This window comes from Pongo abelii, chromosome 10 (assembly GCF_028885655.2).
Source record: "Pongo abelii isolate AG06213 chromosome 10, NHGRI_mPonAbe1-v2.0_pri, whole genome shotgun sequence".
Lineage (NCBI taxonomy): Eukaryota > Metazoa > Chordata > Mammalia > Primates > Hominidae > Pongo > Pongo abelii.
The window spans coordinates 98,904,198-98,930,315 of NC_071995.2; the positions used below are offsets into that span (position 1 = coordinate 98,904,198).

At 36.5% G+C, this 26,118-nt stretch overlaps 1 protein-coding gene across 3 annotated transcripts in view; it reads left to right on the plus strand.

The window, feature by feature from the left end:
- Nucleotides 1–20,942, plus strand: part of SCYL2 (SCY1 like pseudokinase 2) — a 71,191-nt gene extending 50,249 nt beyond the window's left edge. For all 3 annotated transcript variants that reach the window (XM_024257176.3, XM_024257177.3, XM_024257178.3), the window contains exons 11-18: nucleotides 4,332–4,445; nucleotides 7,419–7,551; nucleotides 10,002–10,120; nucleotides 14,988–15,088; nucleotides 16,435–16,501; nucleotides 16,621–16,716; nucleotides 18,196–18,315; nucleotides 19,332–20,942. In XM_024257176.3, coding sequence (XP_024112944.2) covers nucleotides 4,332–4,445; nucleotides 7,419–7,551; nucleotides 10,002–10,120; nucleotides 14,988–15,088; nucleotides 16,435–16,501; nucleotides 16,621–16,716; nucleotides 18,196–18,315; nucleotides 19,332–19,976 — 1,395 coding nt within the window. In that variant the 3' untranslated portion in view covers nucleotides 19,977–20,942. The remainder of the gene's footprint in view (nucleotides 1–4,331; nucleotides 4,446–7,418; nucleotides 7,552–10,001; nucleotides 10,121–14,987; nucleotides 15,089–16,434; nucleotides 16,502–16,620; nucleotides 16,717–18,195; nucleotides 18,316–19,331) is intronic.
- The last annotated feature ends 5,176 nt before the right edge of the window (nucleotides 20,943–26,118 follow it).

Sequence of the window (26,118 nt, forward strand, 5' to 3'; positions counted from 1 at the left end):
TCATAACTTTTGTTCCACAAAGGCAATCTTAAAACACCATATACTTTGCCAAACTGTTAGTTTTGTAGTCTTTGTGATTAAAATTTTGGTTCTATGAGTTCTTTGTCTGAAAGAAATTCTGGATCACTATTAAAAGTGTAATTTAGTTTTTTCACTTTGAAAATACATACTTACATTAAGAACATCTCACTGCAGGATGGTTTTGTAGTAAAAGCTTATAGTCTCTGCTAGTATAGACATTTTAATAAAATAGGATTTTTTTTAAGTTATTTACTCTAAATATGAACCTAATACTACATATTTAAGGTCACTTTTTGGACTTAATTCAGTCTTTGTCTGCTAAGTTATTTCGTTTGTTCAAGGCTGTGAGGTTGATGTTAACATTTTTTTCCTTATAATTAGATTTGCCTTCTTAAAGGTGAGGGTATGCTGCGTTTGTCCAAATGACATGGATGAGTGGGGAAGGTGTGTCTACCTCTATTTCTTAGTTCTTTCTAAAGAAATTGTGAATTATAGCCTCACAAAACATTCCCACAGGCTCTGTGCAGCCAAACTTTTTTTATATTTAGTGATATTAAAGAAGAGGGAGGGGAAGATTAAGTGACATGAAATCGATTTTTCTTTATAGTTACTTTGGCCAATAAGTGTCAGCAAGTATTTTATTGAAGTAGTATATAATTCAGATTGACTTTTGTAACTTTGTTAAGATTCGGAAACCAGCATTTCTTCCTTTTTTTTTTTCCAGGCTGGAGTGCAGTGGCGCAATCTTGGCTCACTGCAACCTCCGCCTCCTGGGTTCAAGCCGTTCTCGTGTCTCAGCCTCCCAGGTACCTGGGATTGCATGCATGGGCGACCATGCCTGGCTAATTTTTTTTGTATTTTTAGTAGAGATGGGGTTTCACCATGTTGGCCAGGTTGGGGAAACCAGCATTTCTGGTATCATTCAGTGTTAAGTCTTTAGTCACGAAATTAGCACTGCTTAGTTGATAAAGCATATCTAAACAATTAGGAGAATCCTAGAGAAAGCAAGAAATAAGAAATCTTTTCCTCAAGGTTCTTGCAAATAGTAGGCTAGAAAGTAACATCTGAAATTCATTTTTAAATTGAAATTTTTAAAGTTAAATTTGATTAGAAATATTTAAGAGGCTAGAGATGGTTCTGAAAACATTTGGACAGGTAGAAGATGGTTTGCAAAAGGTAGAGTTCTTAAAAAGAGGCATTATAAACATGTATTTCAGACACAATTTTTGAAAATTAATTTACCTTTTAAATGGATATCGAAGTTATCTTCATCGCCACCACCCACCACCCATTATAAAGTGTAAAATAAACAGATGTTTCTGAGAATTTGCTAATTAGACTCCTTTGAGGTTTGATTTTGTGTTTTTCAATCTCCTGTTATTGAGTTCCTCATCCCGGCTGTTATTAAGTTCCTCATCCCTGGCTGGGTGCGGTGGCTCATGCCTGTAATCCCAGTGCTTTAGGAGGCCAAGGCAGGCGGATCACCTGAGGTCAGGAGTTCAAGACCAGCCTGGCCAACACGGCGAAACCCCGCCTCTACTAAAAAAATACAAAAATAAGCTGGGTGTGGTGGCGGGTACCTGTAATCCCAGCTACTCAGGAGGCTGAGGCAGGGAGAATTGCTTGAACCCGGGAAGCGGAGGTTGCAGTGAGCTGAGATTGTGCCACTGCACTCCAGCCTGGGTGACAGAGTGAGACTCCGTCTCAAAAATAAATAAATAAATAAAGTTCCTCATCCTGTCTCCTCTTCGGGAGAGAGCTCTCCCCTATGTTAGCTAAGTGATTTAGACAGAATTTAAGATTTGCCTCTTTGTAACCTGCTCTGAGTTTGATTGGATAGCATGGCACTTTCCAGTCGCTTTTTAATAATTCAGTTGTTAGGGGTTCCTTTCCTGTAAGTCTGCCTGTCTCTGTCTCTTTGTCTTGAAGGCTGGTCTTCTGTAAGGAAGCTCCTTACGGGAACATAGGAACATAGTGTCCCACTGACTGCTTACACTTGCCCATTCTCTTCTCCCTCTGTGGTCCTTAATTAATTCATTAATTTATTTATTTTTGAGAGAGGCTTTCACTCTGTTGCCCAGGCTTGAGTACAGTGGCCCAGGCTTGAGTGCAGTGGCACAATCTTAGCTCACTGTGGCCTTGACCTCCCATGCTCTCTCAGGCTCAAGTGATCCTCCCTCAGCCTTCCTAGTAGCAGGGACCGCAGGAACATACACCACCATGCCTGGCTCATTTTTAAATTTTATCAGTCACTTAATTATTAATAGTTCTGAGTGGATACAAACAATTAGCTCTCTTACATTTGCCTTTTGGAAGCCTAAGAATAAGTTAAAGCAAATAAAATATATCCAGTGTTCTGATAACAGATTCTTAGTAGTTAATTTATTTCTGTCTTCTAACTATAAATGTATGTCTTGAAGTTTGCCAGTATTTTCAGTAGTGTCCTTCCTAATTCACATTTGTGCTTCCATTTTCCTCAGTGATCCCTTCTCCTATGCTTTGCTACAAGGATCATCTCTCATAAACTGCCTGAGATGTGTGTACTTTAGCCAGTTAGTTCTCAAGCCATTTCCTCTTTTCATTTTCTCATTTAGTTCCCTAACCCCCAATCATCCCTCCATTTTCCTGTTATTCCCAGAATTACCAGTTATCATTTCTACTATGGCATCACATTAGTTAACAAGAATGTTTTAAATCTTTTTTTCCCCCATTTCTGAGTTATGCCTGCTTTGAGTTTCAGAATTTGGAAGTACTTACAAATACAAAAAGAAGAAATTAAAATTCGCTCTCACAGATGACTATGGTTAACATTTTCAGATATAGCCTTCTAGTCTTTTTTCCTAAGCCTACAGATAGACACAGGTACCTACACATTTTAGAACTTGGAATTAGGTGTGGTAGCTCGCACCTGTAATTTCAGTACTTTGGAAGACTGAGGTGGAAGGATCCCTTGAAGCCAGGAGTTTGAGACCTGCCTGTGCAACATAGTAAGACCCTGTCTGTACCAAAAATAAAAGATGATAAAATTAACCAGGCATGGCAGTGCATGCCTGTAGTGCCAGCTACTTGGGAGGCTGAGTTGGGGAGTAGGATCACTTGAGCCCAGGAGGCTACAGTGAGCTATGAATTTGCCACTGCACTCCACCCTGGGTGACAGAGCAAGACTCTCCAAAAAAAAAAAAAACCCAAGAAAACTAAAAAAAAAAAACAAAAAACTATTGGGATTATGTAATACTCTGTCCTCAATTTTCTTCTAAAAATTATTAAACACTCTTTTAAGGCCGGACTCAGTGGTTCATGCCTGTAATCTTAGCACTTTGGAAGGCTGAGGTGAGAGGATTGCTTGAGCTCAGGAGTTCGAGACCAGCCTGGGAAACATAGTGAGACCTTGTCTTTACAAAAAATGGAAAAATTAGCTGGGCGTGGGCCAAGGTAGGTGGATCACCTGAGGTCAGGAGTTTGAGACCAGCCTGGCCAATATGGTGAAACCCCATCTCTACTAAAAATACAAAATATTAGCTGGGTGTGTTGGCACGTGCCTGTAATCCCAGCTACTCGATAGGCTGAGGCAGGAGAATTCCTTGTACCCGGGAGGCGGAGGATTCTGTGAGCCAAGGTCATGTCACTACACTCCAGCCTGGGCAACAAAAGCAAAACTCCGTCTCAAAAAAAAAAAAATTAGCTGGGCGTGATGGTGTGTACCTGTAGTCCCAGCTGCTCAGGAGGCTGAGGCCAGAAGATCTCACAAGACTGGGAGGTTGATGCTGCAGTGAGCTATGATTGCGTCACTGCACTCCAGCCTGGGTGACAGAGCAAGGTCCTGTCTCAAGAAAAAAAACAAAACAAAACACTATTTTCAATATGTTTTTTTAAAAAAGTGTTTGTATTTTATCATATGGATATATGTAACAGCTAAGAGAATTACTTGAGAGGAGTATTTTTACATGATTTCATACTTGATTTTCTCTTCTTGTGAGAGATAGCAAAACTTATGTGTTCTTGTTATTTAAAGATAAACGAGGACTTGTGTTATCAAAGAAAGAGATTAGGAATGAGATCAGGGAGTTTGGATGTCATACACTAGTTATTATGACCTAGTATGACTTTGAGTAATGTCTTCTGAGCTTTTTTTCTCATCTGTAAAACTGAAAAGTGATTATAACTATTCATTCATTTTTCAAAGAGTTGTTGAAAGGACCAAATAATATATATGAAAATTTATTGCAAACTATATGACAGTTTTGCCATGCAAATGCAAAACTTTATAATATCGGAGAGGATAATATTGATTCAGTTTATTTTCTTGATAGGAGCTCTGTCTAAACATCATTCCAACCTTTGCAAATCTTATAGACTACCCATCCATGAAAAATGCTTTGATACCAAGAATTAAAAATGCTTGTCTACAAACGTCTTCCCTTGCTGTAAGTAATTGCATATTAATTTTTGTTTTTCTTTCACTTGTCAGTGCTTTAAATCATTTTATTATTGCTTAATAACCCTTTTATAGATTGTTGATGTATTTCATCTTGGCTGTAGATAACTTGTATATAGTACTATAAAAATAAGCTGTAGTTTTCTTTGATACATAATTTATAATATTGCATTCCTAACCTTACTTTGCTGTCCCTTTACTTTGAGTGCTTCAGTAAAAAAGTTGGGTGATTATTTTTTTCTTAATGCTTTTCTGCTTTAACTCAATTTATTTTGTTGTTTAAAAATATCATGAGAGTTTAACTTGTTATCTAAGCCTAAAAACTTGTTGAATAGTTTCCTTTTATAAATAGCCTTTATTTTTAGTTACTGGTCTCTAAATTTCTTATTTCTCACTGACTTGCCCACTTTTTAAAAAAGTAGAGTAATAAATTAATGTGAATACAAGTAGGATAAATAGTTGTACTAAAAAATGTAGACAAGGGAATAGTTACCTTCTTTGAATACAAAATTTTAACATTCAGTTACTTGTTAGTCAAGGAAGGTAGAATTAATAACGAAGTTTTCATTATCTCATATTGAAAGCAATAAATGTCCCCAGCCTTTTCTCTAACACTAAATATAATAGTTTATCACATTTATATTTCTTTATAGAAGTAATATTGAATGCTGTCTTCAAAATAGCAGCTTTAAAGAGGGAGAAATGTTCTCTTTTGCCTGACCAGTTCTTTATATTGATTTTCGATAACAGGTATATTATTAAATTTGCATTTTGTAAAACTAGTTCTCTGGAGATCCCGTCTTTATCTGGTGGAATGTGAATTTAAATAAAAATAAACAGCTTAATAAAATTATAAGCAAAAGTAATTTGAATGATATGATTTTATCTTATAGCCATTGAATCTATTTTAGTTCGTTTCTTGGTTGAAAGGCTTTGAAATGGAAAATGTAACACCAAAGTAGAAAAAAAAATCATTACTGAAACAAACAAGTATGAAATGAAATAAAGTCAAGAAGTTTTAGTTCTTATTCTCACTTTGTTACTAACAACCCCCGTGACCTTGAAAAGTCACTGTGCCTCTCTGAGTCTTCACCGTCATTAAAAGTAGCTGTTTTCTCTGAAATTCTCAATTTTACGATTGAATTTTCAAAATAGGTGGTAGTAATATACAGCTTAAAATTTAGTTTTCAAAATGCCCTTTTAAAGATCTTATAATCATACTATATACCTTATTTTATGGCAGCATAAATTTATTTTAACATACATTTTCTCAAAGTACATGTTGTAGGCTGGGCATGGTGGCTCACGCCTTTAATCCCAAACACTTTGGGAGGCTGAGGCGAGTGGATCTCGAGCACTGAGTTCAAGACGAGCATGAGCAACACAGCGAGACCTCGTCTCTACTAAAAATAAAAAAATTTAGCTGGATGTGATGGCATGGCAGGAGCATCACTTGAGACCAAGAGGTCGAGGCTGCAGTGAGTTGTGATTGTGCTGCTGCCTTCCAGTCTAGGTGACAGAGGAAGCCCCTGCCGCTCCCCCACCCCCCCAAAAAAAATCCAAAACCAAAGCAAAACAAGAGTACCTATTCTAGTTCAGTTCTGAGTATGTGCAGGGGTATGTAGAAATGGGAAACATGGATACTTAAATGATGTGAATTGCTGCCCAGTTATATATATGTTTCTTTTTAAGATGCCAACTGGCCGTTAAGGCATGTTGTTTACAAGAAGTTATAATGAATGTATTTGTATTTAGAGCAGTAACTAGGAATGGATTTACATTTTATATGTCACCTTTTAAGTGGATTTTGGATAGTATTTTCAGTGCTTCTGCCTACCTTCAGACTGGCAAATAGGAATTCCCAAATTGTATTCATAGTCCTGTATCTCTAAAAGTTTAAAATTCTGACTGGGAAATTCCTGAATCATGAGTTAGAATTGTATCTTAATACTCTTCCCTGAAAATAGAATTTTTAAAAATTCTACACAGAGTTAGGTAAAATCCTCCAAGAGCTATATTTATTCATTACTTACATGACTTAATATTTTATATATCCTAAAAGTAAATAAAATTAGTATTTTCAGTTTTAATTAAAATATATATATATCAGTAGAATGCAGCTGTTCCTTTTATAAAATGAATTATGAGTACAAGTTAAGCGTTCAGATACCTTTTTGAATTTATAATATCTCTTGTGTTTTAATTTCAGAAAACAATTGTACATTGTTTTTTAGAAATGGAAAATTTTCCCAATTTTTCCTGTAGAACTATGGTGCTTTATTAGCCAACAAAATTATTTTCTGCCTTTCTTGCTTTACTTTTTTTTGAAAACTGGAGTTTTATTAATACTATGGTCCTGACTTAAAGATATTCTGTCCTAAGAAATTCCAAATAGAAGTAGGGTATGATGTATTTATCAAATAGTCAAGTATATATGGAATTTTGATAAAAGCTTCTAAATAAGAGGTCTTAATAACTGTATATTTAGAAATAGAAAACAAATGTATGGATACCTTCACATGTTAAAATATTTAGTTTAAGAATGAATTGAACCCAAGTTAGAGTAAAATACTGGAATGTGGGTGAAAATGATCACTTGGTGCAAAGAATGTAGTCCTTTTTATTATTCAAATGTCCCCAAAGGAGTGCTCTTATGATAGTAACACATATGTAGTAAAAGTTTCTCAAATCCTAATCACTTTAAAATGTTACAAAATTGTAGTCATTCCTTGTCTTTAGCTCACTAGTAACCTGGTGAAGCAATCATAAATTCTTTGTGAAACAAGCCAGGAAAATTAGTAAATAAGTGAATTTCCTATGTTGATAAAGGATGAGGGCTTCTAAATCTACATTTGTTCTTGAGACTTTAACATATTTATATGAAGATTAAGTTTACACTTAAATATTTTGTTCTAGATTTTGAAAACTTTAAATGACTAATGCAATTTACCTCTTTTAATAGGTTCGTGTAAATTCATTAGTGTGCTTAGGCAAGATTTTGGAATACTTGGATAAGTGGTTTGTACTTGATGATATCCTACCCTTCTTACAACAAATTCCATCCAAGGAACCTGCGGTCCTCATGGGAATTTTAGGTAGCTGAAAATTTAATGTCATTTGATGCTATTTTATCATGCAAATAAAGTTTCCAATCTATAAAACCATTATACTCTCCTTTCGTGTATATAACATTTCATAATTGAAGAATGATGTGATAAATACCATAATATAACTTTTCTCTTTAAGTTTAGCAAAAGCAGTAGAATCTTGACATTTATAAAGGAATAAGATATTTAAGAATTCTAGCTTTACAAATATCATGGTAGCATGTAGTTTTCCCCATAAAATGATACAGAGTGAGAGAGGCAAACAAAGCTAATGGAAATGCTGATACTGGTCTTAGTAGTAATATCTGAGGTTTATTTGATACTCAATTTGTAAGAGGCAAAGTATTTTCTCTGCATTACCTTATTTTATTCTTCCCCAAATTCAATTAAATAGGTACTATTATTTCTATTTTACAAGGAAACTGAGGCTCAGAGAGGTAAAATAAGTGATTCAAGATCATACAAGTGATAAGTGGTAGGAGCTGGTTTTCTAATATGTTTAAGTCTTAATTAGTATATTTTGTGGCTAAGTGATATGCTGATGACGCATGTTAACCTTATAGGACATTCTGTTCTCTCAGCATAATTACAAATTACTAAGAAACTCTGAAATCATTTATATATAGTTATAGAAGTCCAATCTGGAAATGCCAGGGGTCTGCTGCACTAATAAAATAGGCATAGCTATAGAGTCACAAAAACATTAACAAGGTCATTTTTTATTTAATTTAAGGTATGTTAATTTTTTTTTTTTTTTTTGAGATGGAGTCTCACTCTGTCGCCCAGGCTGGAGTGCAGTGGTGCCATCTTGGCTCACTGCAACCTCTGCCTCCCGAGTTCAAGCAATTCTCTGCCTCAGCCTCCTGAGTAGCTGGGATTACAGGCACCTGCCACCACGCCTGGCTCATTTTTTTGTATTTTTTGTAGAGACAGGGTTTCATCATCTTGGCCAGGCTGGTCTTGAACTCCTGACCTTGTGATCCACCTGCCTCGGCCTCCCAAAGTGCTGGGATTACCGCCTGGTTCTTTGTTAATTTTTAAGAAAAATTATATTATTCATCCATGTATTCTTAACACCTAATGTAGTGCTTGGCCTGCAGAAACTGCTCAGTAAATATTTGTGGGAATGGTTAGCAAGTATTTATTGTGGGCCTCTGTAGACATGGAAGGTACTCTAGGGATATCGCATGAATCTTCTGTGCAGAAAGAAGTTTGTCTTCTTGGCTGGATGCAGTGGCTGACACCTGTATTCCCAGCACTTTGAGAGGCCAAGGTGGGCAGATCACTTGAGCCCAGGAGTTCAAGACCAGCCTGAGCAACATGGCAAAACCCCATCTCTACTAGAAATACAATAATTAGCCGGGTGTGGTAGCATGCGCCTGTAGTCCCAGCTACTTGGGAGACTGAGGTGGGAGAATCACATGAGCCAGGGAGGTTGAGGCTGCAGGGACCCATGATCGTGTCACTGCATTCCAGCATGAGCAACAGGGCAAGACGCTGTCTCAAAAAAAAAAAAAAAAAAAAGTCTTTTTGAGCAGGAGTTTGGCATAGTAGAAATTCGAGCTCTGGCTCTAATCCTGGCTCTGTCAGTTCTTGAGGTGACTTTGAAAAGTTTATTTATTCAATAAGGATGAGACTAACGTCGTTTTAGGATTCTTGTGAGACTTCACTGAAACAAAGGGAAAGTAACAAGCATAGTGCTCAGCAAATAAGCATTTAGTAGTTGCCCAATAAAGTGACTCTTTGGGTATATAAGTCATGTGCACATTAACAGAATAATGGGGGATGGTATTTCACAAAGCTTTGGATTATATACAAAACACTTAGAACTCAAAAGCATTCAGAGAATGAGGAGGAAATGTACTCAGTTTACCAAATGAAGGCTTTGTGGATAGATGTAACAAGTGGGGTCTTGAAGATTGAGTAAATAGGTGAGACAATAGGGAAGGATTTTGTGGAGTTGATTTCAGTTATTAAATTTCAAACATGTTGAGTTTGATTTGCTGAAGAAGTGAATAAAAGTGTAGGACTTATATTTTGACTGTACCTATACTACACCCTTTGAAATAGATGCCTTGAGTATGATTTCTGAAATATATATTTAGTTGTTTCAGAATAGAAGGCCGTTCTGTAACCTTACTGCCATACAATAAGAATTGAACCTGGTTCTGATAAGCTTCTAATGTTATGCTATCATTAAATGTACTCCTAAACCAAAAGAACACAGGATGAATATGTCATGGTGTTTAAATCTGGCCTGATGATAAAGGCTGAAATCATTCTGATTCATATGTAAGAACATCATTATTCTAGGCATTGATTGGGAAAAATTTGTACTACACAGATTATCAAGGGATTTCATATAAATATATTATTTTCATGATTTCTATGAATTTATGGTGTTAACTTATAAAATTCGTCACATTCTTTTCTATCAGGTATTTACAAATGTACTTTTACTCATAAGAAGTTGGGAATCACCAAAGAGCAGCTGGCTGGAAAAGTGTTGCCTCATCTTATTCCCCTGAGTATTGAAAACAATCTTAATCTTAATCAGGTAGGAGTATTTTTGTGCTTTATTCATTTTATTCAGCTTACTTTTTTCTTGGCATTAGATGTATAAATATATTACAAAGATTGGTTAAAAAAAAAAAAAAAGGGTGGGGGGAGAATATGCCACAGAACTAAATGAAGAAAGTTTGTGGGTGGAAGGATAGGTTGTTAAAGACGTCATTGGTAAATAGTAAATGAGCAGGATGTTGAAAAATATGTAGGATTTGGGACTACTTTAAATTTGGGGCTGGGAAATTGACATGAATGAAGAACAAAGTTATAGAATGTGTTTGGGGAGTATATTCATTATTTATTGATTGCTACAGAACAAATCACCACAAACTTGGGGGTTTAAAGCAACACACATTTATTATCTCACAGCTTCTGTGGGTCAGGCCAGAACATGGCTTAGTTGGATTCCCTACTCAGGGTTTCTCACAGTGCTGTAGTCAAGGACTTGGGGCTCGTTCAAGGCCCAGCTACAGAGTGATCTACTTCTAAGCGCACTTACATTGTTGTTGGCAAGATTCAGTTCCTTTTGGGCTGTTGTACTTAGGGCCTCCATTCTTAGCTATTAGCTGGATGCCACTGTCAGTTCCTAGCCACATGGGACTTTCCAACATGGCAACTTGTTTCATCAAAGCTTGCAAAAGAGAGTCTGCTAGCAAAACTGAAATTACAGTCTCTTGTAATCAAGGAAGTGATATCCCATCACCTCTGCCATAGTCTGTTGCTTTAGAAGCAAGTCACAGGTTCAGCCCACACTCAAAGATAGGGGATTCCTCAAGGGCATGAATGGCAGGAGGCGGAGATAATTGGGGACCATTTTAAGAGTCTATATACCACTGGGAAGGAATAATTCAATTTGATTGGGAGATATATGTAATACAGTAGGAGAATAATGGGAGAAAGATAAATTGAGACTAAAATAGGTAGACTTTAAATGCCTGTCTGGTTTAGGTATTTGAACTTTCAAGGTGTGGTAAATGTTTGAGTAAAGGAATAATGTGTCCAAAGATTATTGTGGAATTGTCTCTCTGTATGCCTCTATCGCTGTTTGTCACAGCTGTGTTCTTATGTGACTGATTCTTCCTGAAGATTAGAAACTCCTCAAAGACTGGTTATTAGAGCTTATTCTTCATTATAGCCCCAGCACTTAGTGCAATGACAGAAGCAAAAATATTAATTGAATTGAGAGAATATTGAGATATAGAGTAGAGACGAGTCATTTTTGTTCACAACAGAACTAGTATTTAATGAAATATAATGGAAAAGACTGAGTTGGGTTACTGTTTAACTGAGAGCATCAGAGATGGATAGGCAGGGAGGATGTAGCACTGAGAGTGAATTACAGCAATGAGGGAAGCAGAAAGCTGGAAGTTGAGAGCTTTTGGCGTTGAGGAGCATGCTGAGTGAGCAGAGTTTTGGAGGCAGAGAAATTTATAAAACTAATCACAACGAACATTTCATTTGAATAGGGTAAGCCTCTGAAAATTTGTTCCTAGGTTTTGATTTTTTTCTTTTTCTTTTTTTTTTTTTTTTTTTGAGATGGAGTCTCGCCCTGTCACTCAGGCTGGAGTGCATTGGTGCAATCTCACCTCACTGCAACCTCTGCCTTCTGGGTTCAAGCAATTCTCATGCCTCAGCCTCCCGAATACCTGGGATTACAGGCGTGAGGCACCATGCCTGGCTAATTTTTGTTGTTTTAGCAAAGACAGGGTTTCACCATGTTCCAGGCTGGTCTCAGACTCCGGATCTCAGGTGATCTGCCTGCCTCGGCCTCCCAAAGTGCTGGTATTACAGGCGTGAGCCACCATGCCCAGCCCCCTAGATTTTAATTTTTGGTTTGGTAATTTCTTCATATCTTGGATAGCAGAGTTGAGGTTAGGGTGGGCAAGAAGGGAGACAGTGAATATTGGGGAGGAATAGGATAATAAGCCTAAAACAGCCTTCAGCTTTTTGTCATTTCTGTTCTTAGTTCTCATGCTTCTGATTTAGTGTTTTTAAATATTCCCAAATGCTTATTTTAGGATATATAGGCTCACTCCTGTCATCCCAGCACTTTGGGAGGGAAGGGTAGGTAGATCACTTGAGCTCAGGAGTTTGAGACCAGCCTGGGCAACATGGTGAAACCCCTTCTCTACAAAAAATACAAAAATTAGCCAGGTGTGGTGGTATGCGCCTGTAGTCCCAGCTACCAGAGGGAGCTGAGGTAGGAGGATTGCTTGAGCCTGGGAGGTGAAGGTTGCAGTGATTTGAGATTGCACCACTGCATTCCAGCCTAGATGACAAAGCAAGACCCTGTCTCTAATTCCGTTTGAAATGTTGTGTTAATTTACTTCAGCTTAGTGGTTTTTTTGGGGGTTGGGGGGGTGGCTATTTTCATCAACAAATATTTTGTTTCATATCTTCTTGTATTTTACAGTAGTTTAGCATGGATGTGGTCTGCCTTCCCATTTGTTTCATGGTCAGGGTTTCTCATTTAAGACTGCCTTCTTAGTTCCTTTCTGCTTTAAGATGATTTAAGTGTATTATACATTAAGTGACAAAGATAAGTAACTTAGGAAAATACATTTTCAGCATTTGAATAAAAAACGGCAAATGCCCTGCAGCAGTCCACTGAATAATCAATAACTTGTGTTTGATAGGGGTTCCTAAGACCACCCCCAGAATGGATGATTCAGTAGGAGGACTCACAGGACTCAGCATATAGTTATGCCCAGGCTGTGCTCTATTATGGTGAAAAGATATAAAGCAAAATCAGGAAAGGGAAAAGGTTCATAGGACAAAGTCTAGGGAAACCAGGCACAAGCTTCTAGAGTCTTTTCCCAGTGAAATCACGCAGGATTCCCCTTGTAATGAATTGTGGTAATACATGTGAAATGTTGCCAACCAGGAAAACTTATTAGAGACTCAGTGTCCAGAGTTTTCAATGAGGGCTGATCAAGTAACACCCTCTGCCTGGCATGTACTCAAATTCCAAACTCCCAGAAGGAAAGCAGGTGTTCAGCATACAACATATTCTTTGTACAAACAGTTTAGGCAAGTAAACCACTGTTACCAGTTAATAATAGGAACCTTTCTGAAATCTGAGTTCCCAGACACCAGCTAAAGGCCAATTTTGCAAGCAGGAGTTTTCGAGGATAGCAGTTTAGGCCTACAATGTTAACTCTTTTCTGCACAAACTACATTTAACAATACGGTTAAATCTCACAAACATGTTGAGTGAATGAAGCCAGGCATAGAAGAGGATCTGCTGAATGATCCATTTATATAAAGTACAACAGTCTAAACTATGCTGCTAGAAGTCAGAATAAAGTTTACCCAAAGAGTATGAGGGTGGAAAATGACTGGAAGGGGATATAAGGAAGCTTCTGGGATGTTGACCACGATTTTGCTTTGTTTTTGTTTTGTTTTTGTTTTTTGAGACAGGGTCTCACTCTGTCTCCCAGGCTGGAGTGCAGTGGCACAATCTCATCTCACTGCAGCGTTGACCTCCTGGGCTCAAGTGATCCTCCCACCTCAGCCTCCCAAGTAGCTAGGACTACAGGCATGTACCACCACTCCTGGCTGATTTTTGTATTTTTTTGTAGAGATGTGGTCTCTCCATGTTGCCCAGGCTGGTCTCAAACTCCTGGGCTCAAGTGATCTTCCTGCCTTGGCTTCCCAAAGTGCTGGGACTACAGGTGTGAGCCACATGCCTGGACCGATGTTGTTTCTTTATCTGGCTGCTAGTTACATTGGATATGTTCAATTTGTGTGAATTGTGATTTTTTTTTTTTTTTTTTTTTTTTTGTCTGTGCACTTTGACATGTAGACTTTTCTGTTAGTATATTATACTTCAATAAAAAGTTTTAGGAACCCTAATCAGTGGAAAGTCAGTCATAGTAAACTGCTTTGGAAACATGCCTTTTGACTTTCTCATAAGATGAAGAAGCTGCTGCTGATAGCGCATGGTGAAAAGCAGTATAATGTAGTAGAAAAGGGTGCAGACTTTGGGGACAGGCTTAGAATGAATTCTAGCTCTGCCACATGAGCTCTCTAGCATCTGTGAGTTGCTTTACCTCTCATTGAGCCTGAGTTTCCTCATTTATAGATTAGAAATATTAATGAACCTACTCTGAAGAGTTGTGAGGATTAATAAAATAGTGTATGTATAAACACTCAACACAAAGATGTAGTTATAAGATTTGGGGAAAGGAGGAGAGCCATTTCTAGATTCTTCCTGTAACATGTGGTGTTATTCAAATAAGTTGTTTATGATGATCCTGAAGTACCATAGGGATGAATGATCAGCAGTTGACCAAAGTTAACCAAAGCTTAAACTATGTTAAGACATAGTGCTAGGTATGCTTTATGAAATCTAATTATTTGAAAATTGGATTATGTACATTTGATATTTCGACTGTCAGAAAACAGGATTTATTTTAGCCAGATATGTCATTGCAATCTGAATAAGCAGGAATTTTCTATGCATATAAATGGATTATTTCTAGATAGGCACAAATTCAGATGGTTAATTTTGAATTATCCCAAGAAGATCAATATATAACTGCTAAGGGTGAATTTATACAAGGCCCCTGAATAGTAGCTATTAAACAACTCCGGATATAAAACTCATTATTGAGACATGTTTTCTGGAACTTAAAAGCCTCATCAACTATCATATCATCACCAAAGATATTATAAAAGCTTGCTATGATATGCCAAATTTAAATGTATCATTCTTATTGAATATCAGCGCTATGACTGGATCCTATTCTACTGGTAAAAATGGAGAATATTATGATTAACTTACTGAATTATTTTAATTGATTACATTTGTTGCTAACTTGAAACATTGTAACCATATCAATTTCTCATTATACCAGTTCAATTCTTTCATTTCCGTCATAAAAGAAATGCTTAATAGATTGGAGTCTGAACATAAGACTAAACTGGAGCAACTTCATATAATGCAAGAACAGCAGAAGTAAGTAGGTTGCACATGAATTATATGTGGTCCAGGAGTGAAACTATAGTTGTCTTATGATTGATCTTCTGGAATATGGAATAGAAAACTTGCTGGATTTAAATTTGACCATATGTAAAACATTTCAAAATTTACCATCATGTTAATAAGTTGAACTGAATTAAAATAGAATGTGGTTGAAAAATCTAGTGTCACTTCTGAGTACAAAAGTGTAATATGATATAATTTTAGCATTTTATCTACATAAAGAAAATTCTGTTCCTGAAAAATTTCTTGTCAGCAATAGCCACTAGCATTGTAAACTCAGGTTGCTGAAAACTAAAAGCACCACTTAGGAAAATTTTTTAAATTTATGAACTTCTAGTGTTTTGAATTTTTTTTTCATTCTCTCTTCTCTAGCCCCAGAAACATTTATAGAGCATTCATTTCATATTTAGCATCACAACATTCACCTCTTTTTATTTTTAGGGAGGATTTTCTAAATCATTTGCAGAAAACTAGTATTCAAAGAAGGCAAAGATGGAAATCGTTGACTATTGAATCTAGTTTATTAAAATCAAAGCCCCACTATATTCTTTGCTCCAGAGTGAAACACATGAATTTAGGATACCTATTAAAGTTTGATCCTGAATCAAAAAACATCTAAAAATCAGTAAAATTGATATAAATCATGAACAAGGTCCCCAAGTAGAAACTCTTTAGCTTCTGCCCACAAGATGAAGACTTAAAGTAAATACACGTGGTATAGAAATAGCCCTTTGTATGCTTGAAGTATTCTGTAGTGTGTATGTATGTGGTGTTTGATGGATTGACTTTGTTAATGTAAAAATCTGGAGAAATAATTTTTAAAATGCATTATAGGTAGAAATAAATTTTTAATAAGAAGTATTTATATTTGAGTTGGGAAATGAACCCTTCCTTTTTCTTCCTCCTATCTAAATCTTACCTATTTCTCAGGACATAGATCTGGCTCACATAACAGTGATTATAGCATTCATTGTTAGTATCACAGACTCAGAACTTAATCACATTGAATTCCCCATATTATATCTTGTCTTTGAGTGAGATGTTAAGCTCTTTGATAAGAGAACCATGCTTGACTGGTTTTATGACACCTTGAATAAATTCTCCAGTAAATCCCAAATGTTGAGTTTAAGAAATGGTCTTACATACAAATGTTATTTTTGGGGCAAGCAAACATTAACAGTAGAAAATAATGGAAAGGATGACTCTTCTTAATGAGTTTAATTGGGGTCTAATAAATTCCATGTGGATAAATAATTTTTGGCATGAGTAAAAATATGCATTTCTTTTTATTGTTTTATCATAATTCAACTCTCCTACAGATCTTTGGATATAGGAAATCAAATGAAAGTTTCTGAGGAGACAAAAGTTACAAATATTGGGAATCAGGTAAGAAGCAGCTTAATTTTTGCAGAAAGTATGCTTCATTTGGAGGGCTTTTAATCTTTAAGCAGCAAAATCACATTTTTATTGAACTTATTTAAATTATTGACATTTTTCTATTTCAGCAAATTGACAAGGTTTTTAACAACATTGGAGCAGACCTTCTGACTGGCAGTGAGTCCGAAAATAAAGAGGACGGGTTACAGAATAAACATAAAAGAGTGAGTTTCCTTATTGTTCTTTCAGCCCTCTTATTTATGCTGTAGGACTTCCTGTAAACCACAGAGTTTTGTTGGGAAATACTGTTCAGCAGCTTAACAAGAAACATTTGTAATTATCTTTCTGAAATTCCTTTATCAGTTAAACATGACCCTAACCCATTTTGAGAATAAACGTACTTAAGATTTTTAGCTTCCATTATTACTTGACTTGCCACAAGGTGATATGTATAGGATCCTTGACTCCTTTGTCCTTTCTCTTGTACTTTACCAGTCACACCCCTTGGTGAATCCCACTGTCTCTCTTCTCTGCTTCTGCTCCTGTGTTGATGGATTCCACTATAGATTTGTGCTGTCCAGCTATCCTAGGCTGTCTCTGATTGTTGCTCTTCAGTATTTTAATTTCTGTCCCACTCACTACATTCCCAACGGTTTGAGTTCCAAACTCTTTCCATTCTTTTTGAGCCTAGCAACCTCATCTTCTGTCATTTCATGGTGTCAACTTTTATGGTCCATCAGATTTTCACTTTGACACTTTCACAGAGTATTGGTCAGTTATTTGGTAGCATGGCCATCAATTTGAGTTTGTCTCATGTTTTCTCATAATTGGATTAAAGTTGTACATTTTTGGCAGGCATACTACAGAAGTGATGATGTACCCTTGGTTTATTCCAGCAGGGGTACATGATGTATACATGACTTATTAATGGCAGACCAACAATATTTTAAAGAGGATTTTCAAAATAGATCTGATTCCATCTCATAAGTAGATAAAAAATCTGAGCACATTTTTTTCTTCTCTATTTCTTGCTAAAATTTTGCTCCCCCTCTGATTTTGAATATTAAACTATAATAGGATGCTTTTCTCTTGGTTAGTATCCAATAAAAAAAATTTAAGTCAGTTTGTGACTTCTGCTGAGGGCATTCTTCTATTCATTCATAAATGTGAATACTGTGTGTGTAAAGCTAAGGGACTACTGGACATAGTAGTTTACAAAATTGTAAGAGAACATTGTGAGCTTTTAGTTTAGCAAAGTTGATAAAAGACAAGACATCAAATTTGCTGTAGACATCAGCAGTGAAAGAACTGCTAATGTTGTTTCATTCCTTCTTCGCTTTTTGTGAGTTCCTAAAATATTCTTGGGGTGAGATACATTAGAGTTTAAATAGATTTCCCAATTTTCAAGAATGAAATCACTAAATCTTATTGTCATTGTCTGGAAAAAAGTGATTCTAATGAATGGTTTAAAAATAATAATTATTTTCATGCTGGAAATACTTTTGCACAGATCCTGTGAGTTTTTATCTAAAGTTAAATTATATAGTAATTTGAAATACAGCTTACTGTGACAATCACCAAGACAAGAGTAGTTTGCTTTTCAGTGAAGTAGTAAGATGGCCTTTACCTGAAGAGATTATCTTTTGTTTTACAAATGGACTTAAGAAATTGCCAGTTGATTTTTTGCTTTATTTTGTTTTAAGGCATCACTTACACTTGAAGAAAAACAAAAATTAGCAAAAGAACAAGAGCAGGCACAGAAGCTGAAAAGCCAGCAGCCTCTTAAACCCCAAGTGCACACACCTGTTGCTACTGTTAAACAGGTCAGAGTTCATTCTTTTGTGTAATTTCAAGAATACTACTGTTAAGGAGTAAGGTGGTATAGAACTTAGTCTACTAGTATTTGTGTAAAAATATATCTCAAATAATACCTTAATATGTGGCTTCTAAGAAGTATGGGCATAAACGATTTTCCAACTCAGCTATAATCTGCCTAATGTATAATGTTTTGTGACAATGCTTGTTACCAATAAAGAAGAAGCTAGAAGAATAGGAAGGGTTCTTAAAAGAGATTAGGACTCATAGTACTCATTCAACTCTGTTCACTCTGAAATGATCAGAATATTATATTCATGCTCTTAACATATTTTTGAGCTAAAGTTATTTTCTATGTTTGACTTTTCAATTATAGTTAGATTTGTAACTTGATTTAAGATGTACCTACGTGACCTGGCTAGTATTTATTTTCTCCTGTGTTCCAGGTACTGTTCCAGGTATTGGTGCTATGGCAGTGAATAAGGGCCCTGCTTGTAGAGAGTTTACACTGTTACTGGTTTCAGAGATAGCTTTATCTTAAAAGCTTTCTTTAAATTATTTTTTTGTTACCTCTTAATCACTAACATTTTCTCTGAGAAAAACATCTTTGTGGGGCAAGAGGCAAAATTGAGAATATTTTGTAGGTACTTTTTTAAGAATAGAGGAAACAAATTCCTATAAAGTTTTGATGAAATTCAAACTATACAAATAATAGTAAAAAATTACTGTATTTTTTGTAATATAGAATAAGAAGAATGCGATTCTTTTTTTGACAAATAATATTTTGCTTAATTGGAGTTTAAAGTTAGTGTTCCCTATCATCAAATCGATTGCAAATATTCATCTGTAAAAAACATACAAAAATAGGTGGCAGGCTGTATTTGACCTGCAGGCTATAGTTTGCTAATTTGGTGTAGACCATTGAGCTTAATTCTAACTTGTCCTTTATAATCTATCAAATGTTTACTAATTATAAAGTAATTTATATTTCTTAGAAATAAAGTAATTCTCTCATATTTTTCAGACTAAGGACTTGACAGACACATTGATGGATAATATGTCATCTTTGACCAGCCTTTCTGTTAGTACCCCTAAATCTTCTGCTTCAAGTACTTTCACTTCTGTTCCTTCCATGGGCATTGGCATGATGTTTTCTACACCAACTGATAATACAAAGAGAAATTTGACAAATGGCCTAAATGCCAATATGGGCTTTCAGACTTCAGGATTCAACATGCCCGTTAATACAAACCAGAACTTCTACAGTAGTCCAAGCACAGTTGGAGTGACCAAGATGACTCTGGGAACACCTCCCACTTTGCCAAACTTCAATGCTTTGAGTGTTCCTCCTGCTGGTGCGAAGCAGACCCAGCAAAGACCCACAGATATGTCTGCCCTTAATAATCTCTTTGGCCCTCAGAAACCCAAAGTTAGCATGAACCAATTATCACAACAGAAACCAAATCAGTGGCTTAATCAGTTTGTACCTCCTCAGGGTTCTCCAGCTATGGGCAGTTCAGTAATGGGAACACAGATGAACGTGATAGGACAGTCTACTTTTGGTATGCAGGGTAATCCTTTCTTTAACCCACAGAACTTTGCACAGCCACCAACTACTATGACCAATAGCAGTTCGGCTAGCAATGATTTAAAAGATCTTTTTGGGTGAGGTGTCTTACTTCTATTTTGAAGGATTATTTCAGTTTCAATCATGGGTAAGCTGATTTACATCTTTATATAGTTGGCTTGGAGGAAGTACTTCTATGGGAAAGTGAACAGTTCTGTGACAGGAAACATCTCTGTCCATGCCAGCATAGTAGTTGTATGGACTTCTAACCAGTTGAGTTTTTTTAAAGCATTGAGGATTTTTTTCCTCTTACCAACTCCTCTTCAGGTTTTTAAAGACCCAGCCCTTCCCAATCTCAAAGAGAAAAAGGACAACTGAGTTATCTTGAATAACATAACTTTTTAATCAAATGTTTATTTTGGCTTGTGGATCTTGGTGTTATTTAAAAAATTGAGTTGATGGTCATTGCAAGCTCATCTGTTAAGTACTATATGGTACACAGTCTATGAGTCATTAGTCTTCATTTTAATATGTAAAAAATCTTGATGCTGTATTGATTTGCTTGCATTTAAGATGACAGAAAATGATAAGCATAAAGAGAAGTATCAGGTTATTTGCTTTTTCCAAACTTTTCAGATGAACTATTGTTTAGTACAGAGACTGAGCAAATACTACAAAATTCAACTTAACCTTAATTTCATTGGTTTAAATGCGTTATTAACCATCTTAAGTGCAAACTAATCATTGTAAATTATATTTTAGCATGGTCTGCCTCAAATAGTAATGTATTTTTCTGCATTCACTTGGATATATTTAGAATCACTTTTTTCCTCCTGTATCACGGAAGAGGTATGTGCTGATTTGTTTGGATATTTGACAAAGCACTCTGATGTGACTTCCCTGACTACTACCTTCATATTTCATTTCAAATTTAAACTTCTGAGGTTGCAGCATATATGAATTGCGTTTTCAAAAGAAGATTTGTAAGAATTAAACTATATTTATGAGTAAACTTTTGAGATTTCTGCTGTATTGTTTCAAATGTAATAAACTTTACTTCTCTAAAAATTGAGCAGTTGTATCTTCTGACCACCAACAGATTTTCAGCTTGCCATGATAGTCTGACCTCATTAATTACTGCTACTGAAGTTCAATGTTTTTCTAGGAATTTTAGGAACCTTTTAAACATTTTAATTTCTATTAGCCATTTTTAGGAAGGAAAGAATCAATTCTCTTAACAGGAAACATGCTTTATTTTTCAAAACCTTTCTCTGATATTTTTCTTTAATTTGCTGATTATTCAACCACAGAGCCTTATGCTATAAATGTCATTTGTATTTTAAAAAATAATATTCCAATCATAAAACTTTAAAACCATCTTTCAACGAACTATATATATATTATAGTTGCTGCCATAGAGTTGATGGTTTTTAATTATCTGGAACCAGCAATCATTTAAAATAAACCATATTAAGTTTAGTATGCTGGTACTAAGTTTATTCATTTTATATGAATACTCATTGAAAATATATACACATACTATATATATGTAATACACAGCACTTGATTACAAAATGTAATTTGATTACATTATTGCTGGCAGCATTCAGTTAAGAGGGTACTTTAAAAAATAGAAGTCAGCTTTCACATCTGATTTCTGTATGGGCTGTACTTGGTTAACTGGATTTTAGAAAAAGGACTAATAGAATTGCTAAAGAAATGTATCCAATAAATGAAAAACAGTAGGAAGATCAAATGTTTTTGTCAAATATATTCACAACTTGACCAGATTAGCTGTCCTGTTTGTAATGCAATATTAATATATCTTTTGGGAAAAAGCCTACATATGGAATAAAATAAGTATTGAGGAATTTTTCTTTGTAACAATTTAGTAGTCACTGTTTATTGAGAAATTGTTTTTTATTTTGTAAAATAACATGATGTTAGTGTTGAACTCTTAAACAGAAAGAAAGCTTAATATAACAACTTATAGAACTTGAACTACTAAATATGAAAATAAGTCATTTGAAAAAAATACAGTATGTAAAATTTGCTCGTTCGTTGAGGTAATGGTGCTATGTTTTTACAAAATTGTTCCTACACCTTTTTTCTACTTCTCAAAGGTATTTTATTTCAACCATTTCCATCAATTGAACTGTTACCATTGCCTTTTTCTGTTGAGAAATTGCCTCTGAAAAATAGTGCTATTTTTAGGCTTAAGTGTTCTTAAGTGAATGAAATTTTCAAAGTACTAGATCACCTTAAAATTATTTCACGTGCTGAAAACAGTTAAGTCCCTTATGTTTAGAGTAGAAAATGTTTAGGTTAAGAGCATCTGTCAACAGAATCTACAAAAAAAGATTCCCTTGCATTTGAATTAGTTCTCTATTCTCCTATTGCTAAAATGTGTGATATATATAGAGGATGTATAAAAGGAAATGGAAATAGACTATGTACTTGTCTGGTTTTTGTTTGTTTTTATTTTGGAATGCTTATAAGCCTCCTTTACACTGAATAAGGAAGTAGTTTTTTTTTTTTTTTTTTTACCTGTAAAATACCTCACATGGTTGTTTTTACACATGAAAGAAAAAGGTATATGCGAACATACCTGATATCAAGAGGAGTATGCACCAAATAAATTTTAGCTTTGATAAAACTTTCCATATTAAGTTGTGATTTCATACTTTGTGATTACTGGTCTTAAAATGATTTTGGAACAAATGAACCTGTAAGAATTCAAACTATATAGGATTTTAAGAGATTATCTACATCAGTGGCTTTCAAACTCTGTGACACTCAATAAGAAAGACATTTTACCCTGCAACTGCTATATAAAATATATACCTGAAGCAAAAGTTTCAGAAAATGTCTTCAATAGGTGTAGTGTACTCTTTTTATTCTATTAATTAAAAAAAAAAGTTGATTACAATTGCTAAATGATTTCATGACTTAGTTTGAATAAAACTAAATAGGCCAGGCACGGTGGCTCACGCCTGTTATCCCAGCACTTTGGGAGGCCAAGGCGGGCAGATCACAAGGTCAAGAGATCGAGACCACCCTGGCCAACATGGTGAAACTCCGTCTCTACTAAAAATACAAAAATTAGCCGAGCATGGTGGTATGCACCTGTAATCCCAGCTACTCGGGAGGCTGAGGCAGGAGAATTGCTTGAACCCAGGAGGCAGAGGTTGCAGTGAGTCGAGATCACGCCACTGCACTACAGCCTGGACGACAGAGCAAGACTCTGTCTCAAAAAAAAAAATAAAGTAATTCAGCCCTATCTCTCCCAGCAGAGGTAGAAACAGAGGGCCTGAGGCTTGCATGGCTTAACCCGAAAAAATCAGAGCCTGGATTTTTTCCTAATCTGCTCTCTACCACCTTGCATCTGTTATTGTATGAATTCTTCTGGAAGTGCTTTTGTTAAGACGGACATATGTAGCAAGTAGGTGTTCAGTACTTATTGGGTATCATAAATATGTTTACATTGAGAAAAAATGGCTATGAAGAGGGGAGAGTTGAGATGACAGAAATGTACATAGTCAAAGTCAGCCTCTGGCTGCTGGTTTGAAATATGAGTGAGGAGAGTTGGGGGATCTGGGTTAGCAGTGTTTATAGTACCCAGACATATAGCGGAATTAAAGCTTTTAGACTTGGGGAGAAGGGAGTGCAGTAGTTAGAATGGTGATCATTAAAAAGTCAGGAAACAACAGATGCTGGAGAGGATGTGGAGAAATAGGAACATTTTTACACTGTTGGTGGGACTGTAAACTAGTTCAACCATTGTAGAAGACCGTGTGGCAATTCCTCAAGGATCTAGAACTAGAAATACTATTTGACCCACTCATCCCATTACTGGGTATATACCCAAAGGATTATAAATCATGCTGCTATAAAGACATGCACACATACGTTTATTGTGGCACTATTCACAATAGCAAAGACTTGGAACCAACCCAAATGTCCATCAATGATAGATTGGATTAAGAAAATGTGGCACATATACACTGTGGAATACTATGCAGCCATAAAAAAGGATGAGTTCATGTCCTTTGTAGGGACATGGATGAAGCTGGAAACCATCCTTCTCAGCAAACTATCACAAGAACAAAAAACCAAACACCGCATGTTCTCACTCATAGGAATTGAACAATGAGAACACTTGGACACAGGAAGGGGAATATTACACACCGGGGCCTGCTGTGGGGTGGGGGGAGGGGTGAGGGAAAGCATTAGGAGATATACCTAATGTAAATGACGAGTTAATGGGTGCAGCATGCCAACATGGCACATGTATACATTTGTAACAAACCTGCACGTTGTGCACACGTACCCTAGAACTTGAAGTATAATTTAAAAAAAAAAAAAAAAAAAGCCATTTCACCAAGTTGGAACTTGTTGAAGGTTAGAAACTTTTTCTGTCCAAAGAAGCAAAGTTGCTCAAGCCACTCAGAAAGGATTTAACTACCAGGGGTAAAAACCACATATGTAACTTAAAATTTTCTAGTAATCCCATTAAAAATAGGTGAAATTGATTTTTTTTTTTTTTCCTTTGAGACAAGTCTCCTTCTGTCGCCCAGGCTGAAGTGCAGTGCTGTGATCTCGGTTCACTGCAGCGATCTCGGCTCACTGCAGCCTCTACCTCCCAGGTTCAAGAGATTCTCTTGCCTCAGCCTCCTAACTAACTGGGACTATAGGCACCTGCCACCACTCCTAGCTAACTTTGGTATTTTTAGTGGAGACAGGGTTTCACCATGTTGGCCAGGCTGGTCTCGAACTCATGACCTCAAATGCTCCGCCCACCTCAGTCTCCCAAAGTGCTGAGATTACAGGCATGAGCCACTGCTCCCAGCCCTGAAATTGATTTTATTATATTTTATATTGCCAGGTATGGTGGCTCATGCCTGTAATCCCAGCACTTTGGGAGGCCAAGATGGGTGGATAGCTTGAGTCCAGGAGTTCAAGACCAGCCTGGGCAACATGGTAAAACCCCGTCTCTACAAAAAATACACAAAATTAGCTGAGTATGGTGGCATATGCCTGTAGTTCCAGCTACTTGGGAGGTTGAGGTGGGAAGATTACTTGAGTCCAGAGGTTGCAGTGAGCTGATAACGCACCACTGCATTCCAGCCTGGGTGACAGAGTAAGACTCTATCTAAGAAAAAAAAAAAATTAAAATATTTCTGCATGGAATTGATATAAAAAACTCACATTTTACATCTTTTTTGGTAGTCTTTGAGATGCAGTGTGTATTTTACACTTAGCACATTTAACTTCAGACTAGTCATATTTCGGGTACTTAGGAGCCACGTGACTAGTAGCTGCTGTATTAGATAATGTGGATATAGGCTGGGCTCAGTGGCTCATGCCTGTAATCCCAGCACTTTGGGAGGCTGAGGCGGGTGGATCACCTGAGGTCGGGAGTTCGAGACTAGCCTGGCCAACATGGTGAAACTCTGTCTCTACTGAAAATACCAAAAATTAGCCAGGTGTGGGGCCCCTGTAATCCCAGCTACTTGGAAGGCTGAGGCAGGAGAATCATCTGAACCCAGGAGGTGGAGGTTGCAGTGAGCCGAGATTGTGCCACTGCACTCCAGCCTGAGTGACACTGAGACTCCATCTAAAAAATAAATAAATAAGACAATGTGGATGTATATGGAAGCTCGGTGACCAAAGGAGTGAATGATGGCAATTATCAACTTACGGTCTCAGTTCCAAACCCATACTTTGCCTTGCCTTGTACTGTTTTTTTCCTTTGCCAGCTGGGAAAATGAGGGCCCCAGAGTGGCACTGCAAAGCAAGAGCTGCAAGAAGATACTTTACTTATGGTTGTGGGTCTCCCATTATTATCCACCATAGAAGCCCAGCAGTCCAAACAGAGGAGCTCCAGCTGCACCTCAGGTTACCTTCTCCCAACCCTGAGCCACTGTGGAGCAGCTCCCATGGGCTGCTTCCATGCCAGCCCTGCCACTCCATCACCCCTGACCTCAGGTGATCCACCTGCCTCGGCCTCCCAAAGTGCTGGGTGGCGTGAGCCACCGCGCCTGGCCTGCTCCTACCTTTTAAAGTCTGAATAAAGTAACAGATTAGGTAATACAGCTAAGAGATTCAGCCAAATGTGCCGTTTACCTGTAGCAAATGTATAGGACAATAATAGTATGCAATATTCAATGCGTACCTTCTGGCTTTATCTGATTTTTAAAAAATCCTTATTTTTCCTTTGCTCTGATTTCCTTTTAAAAAAATT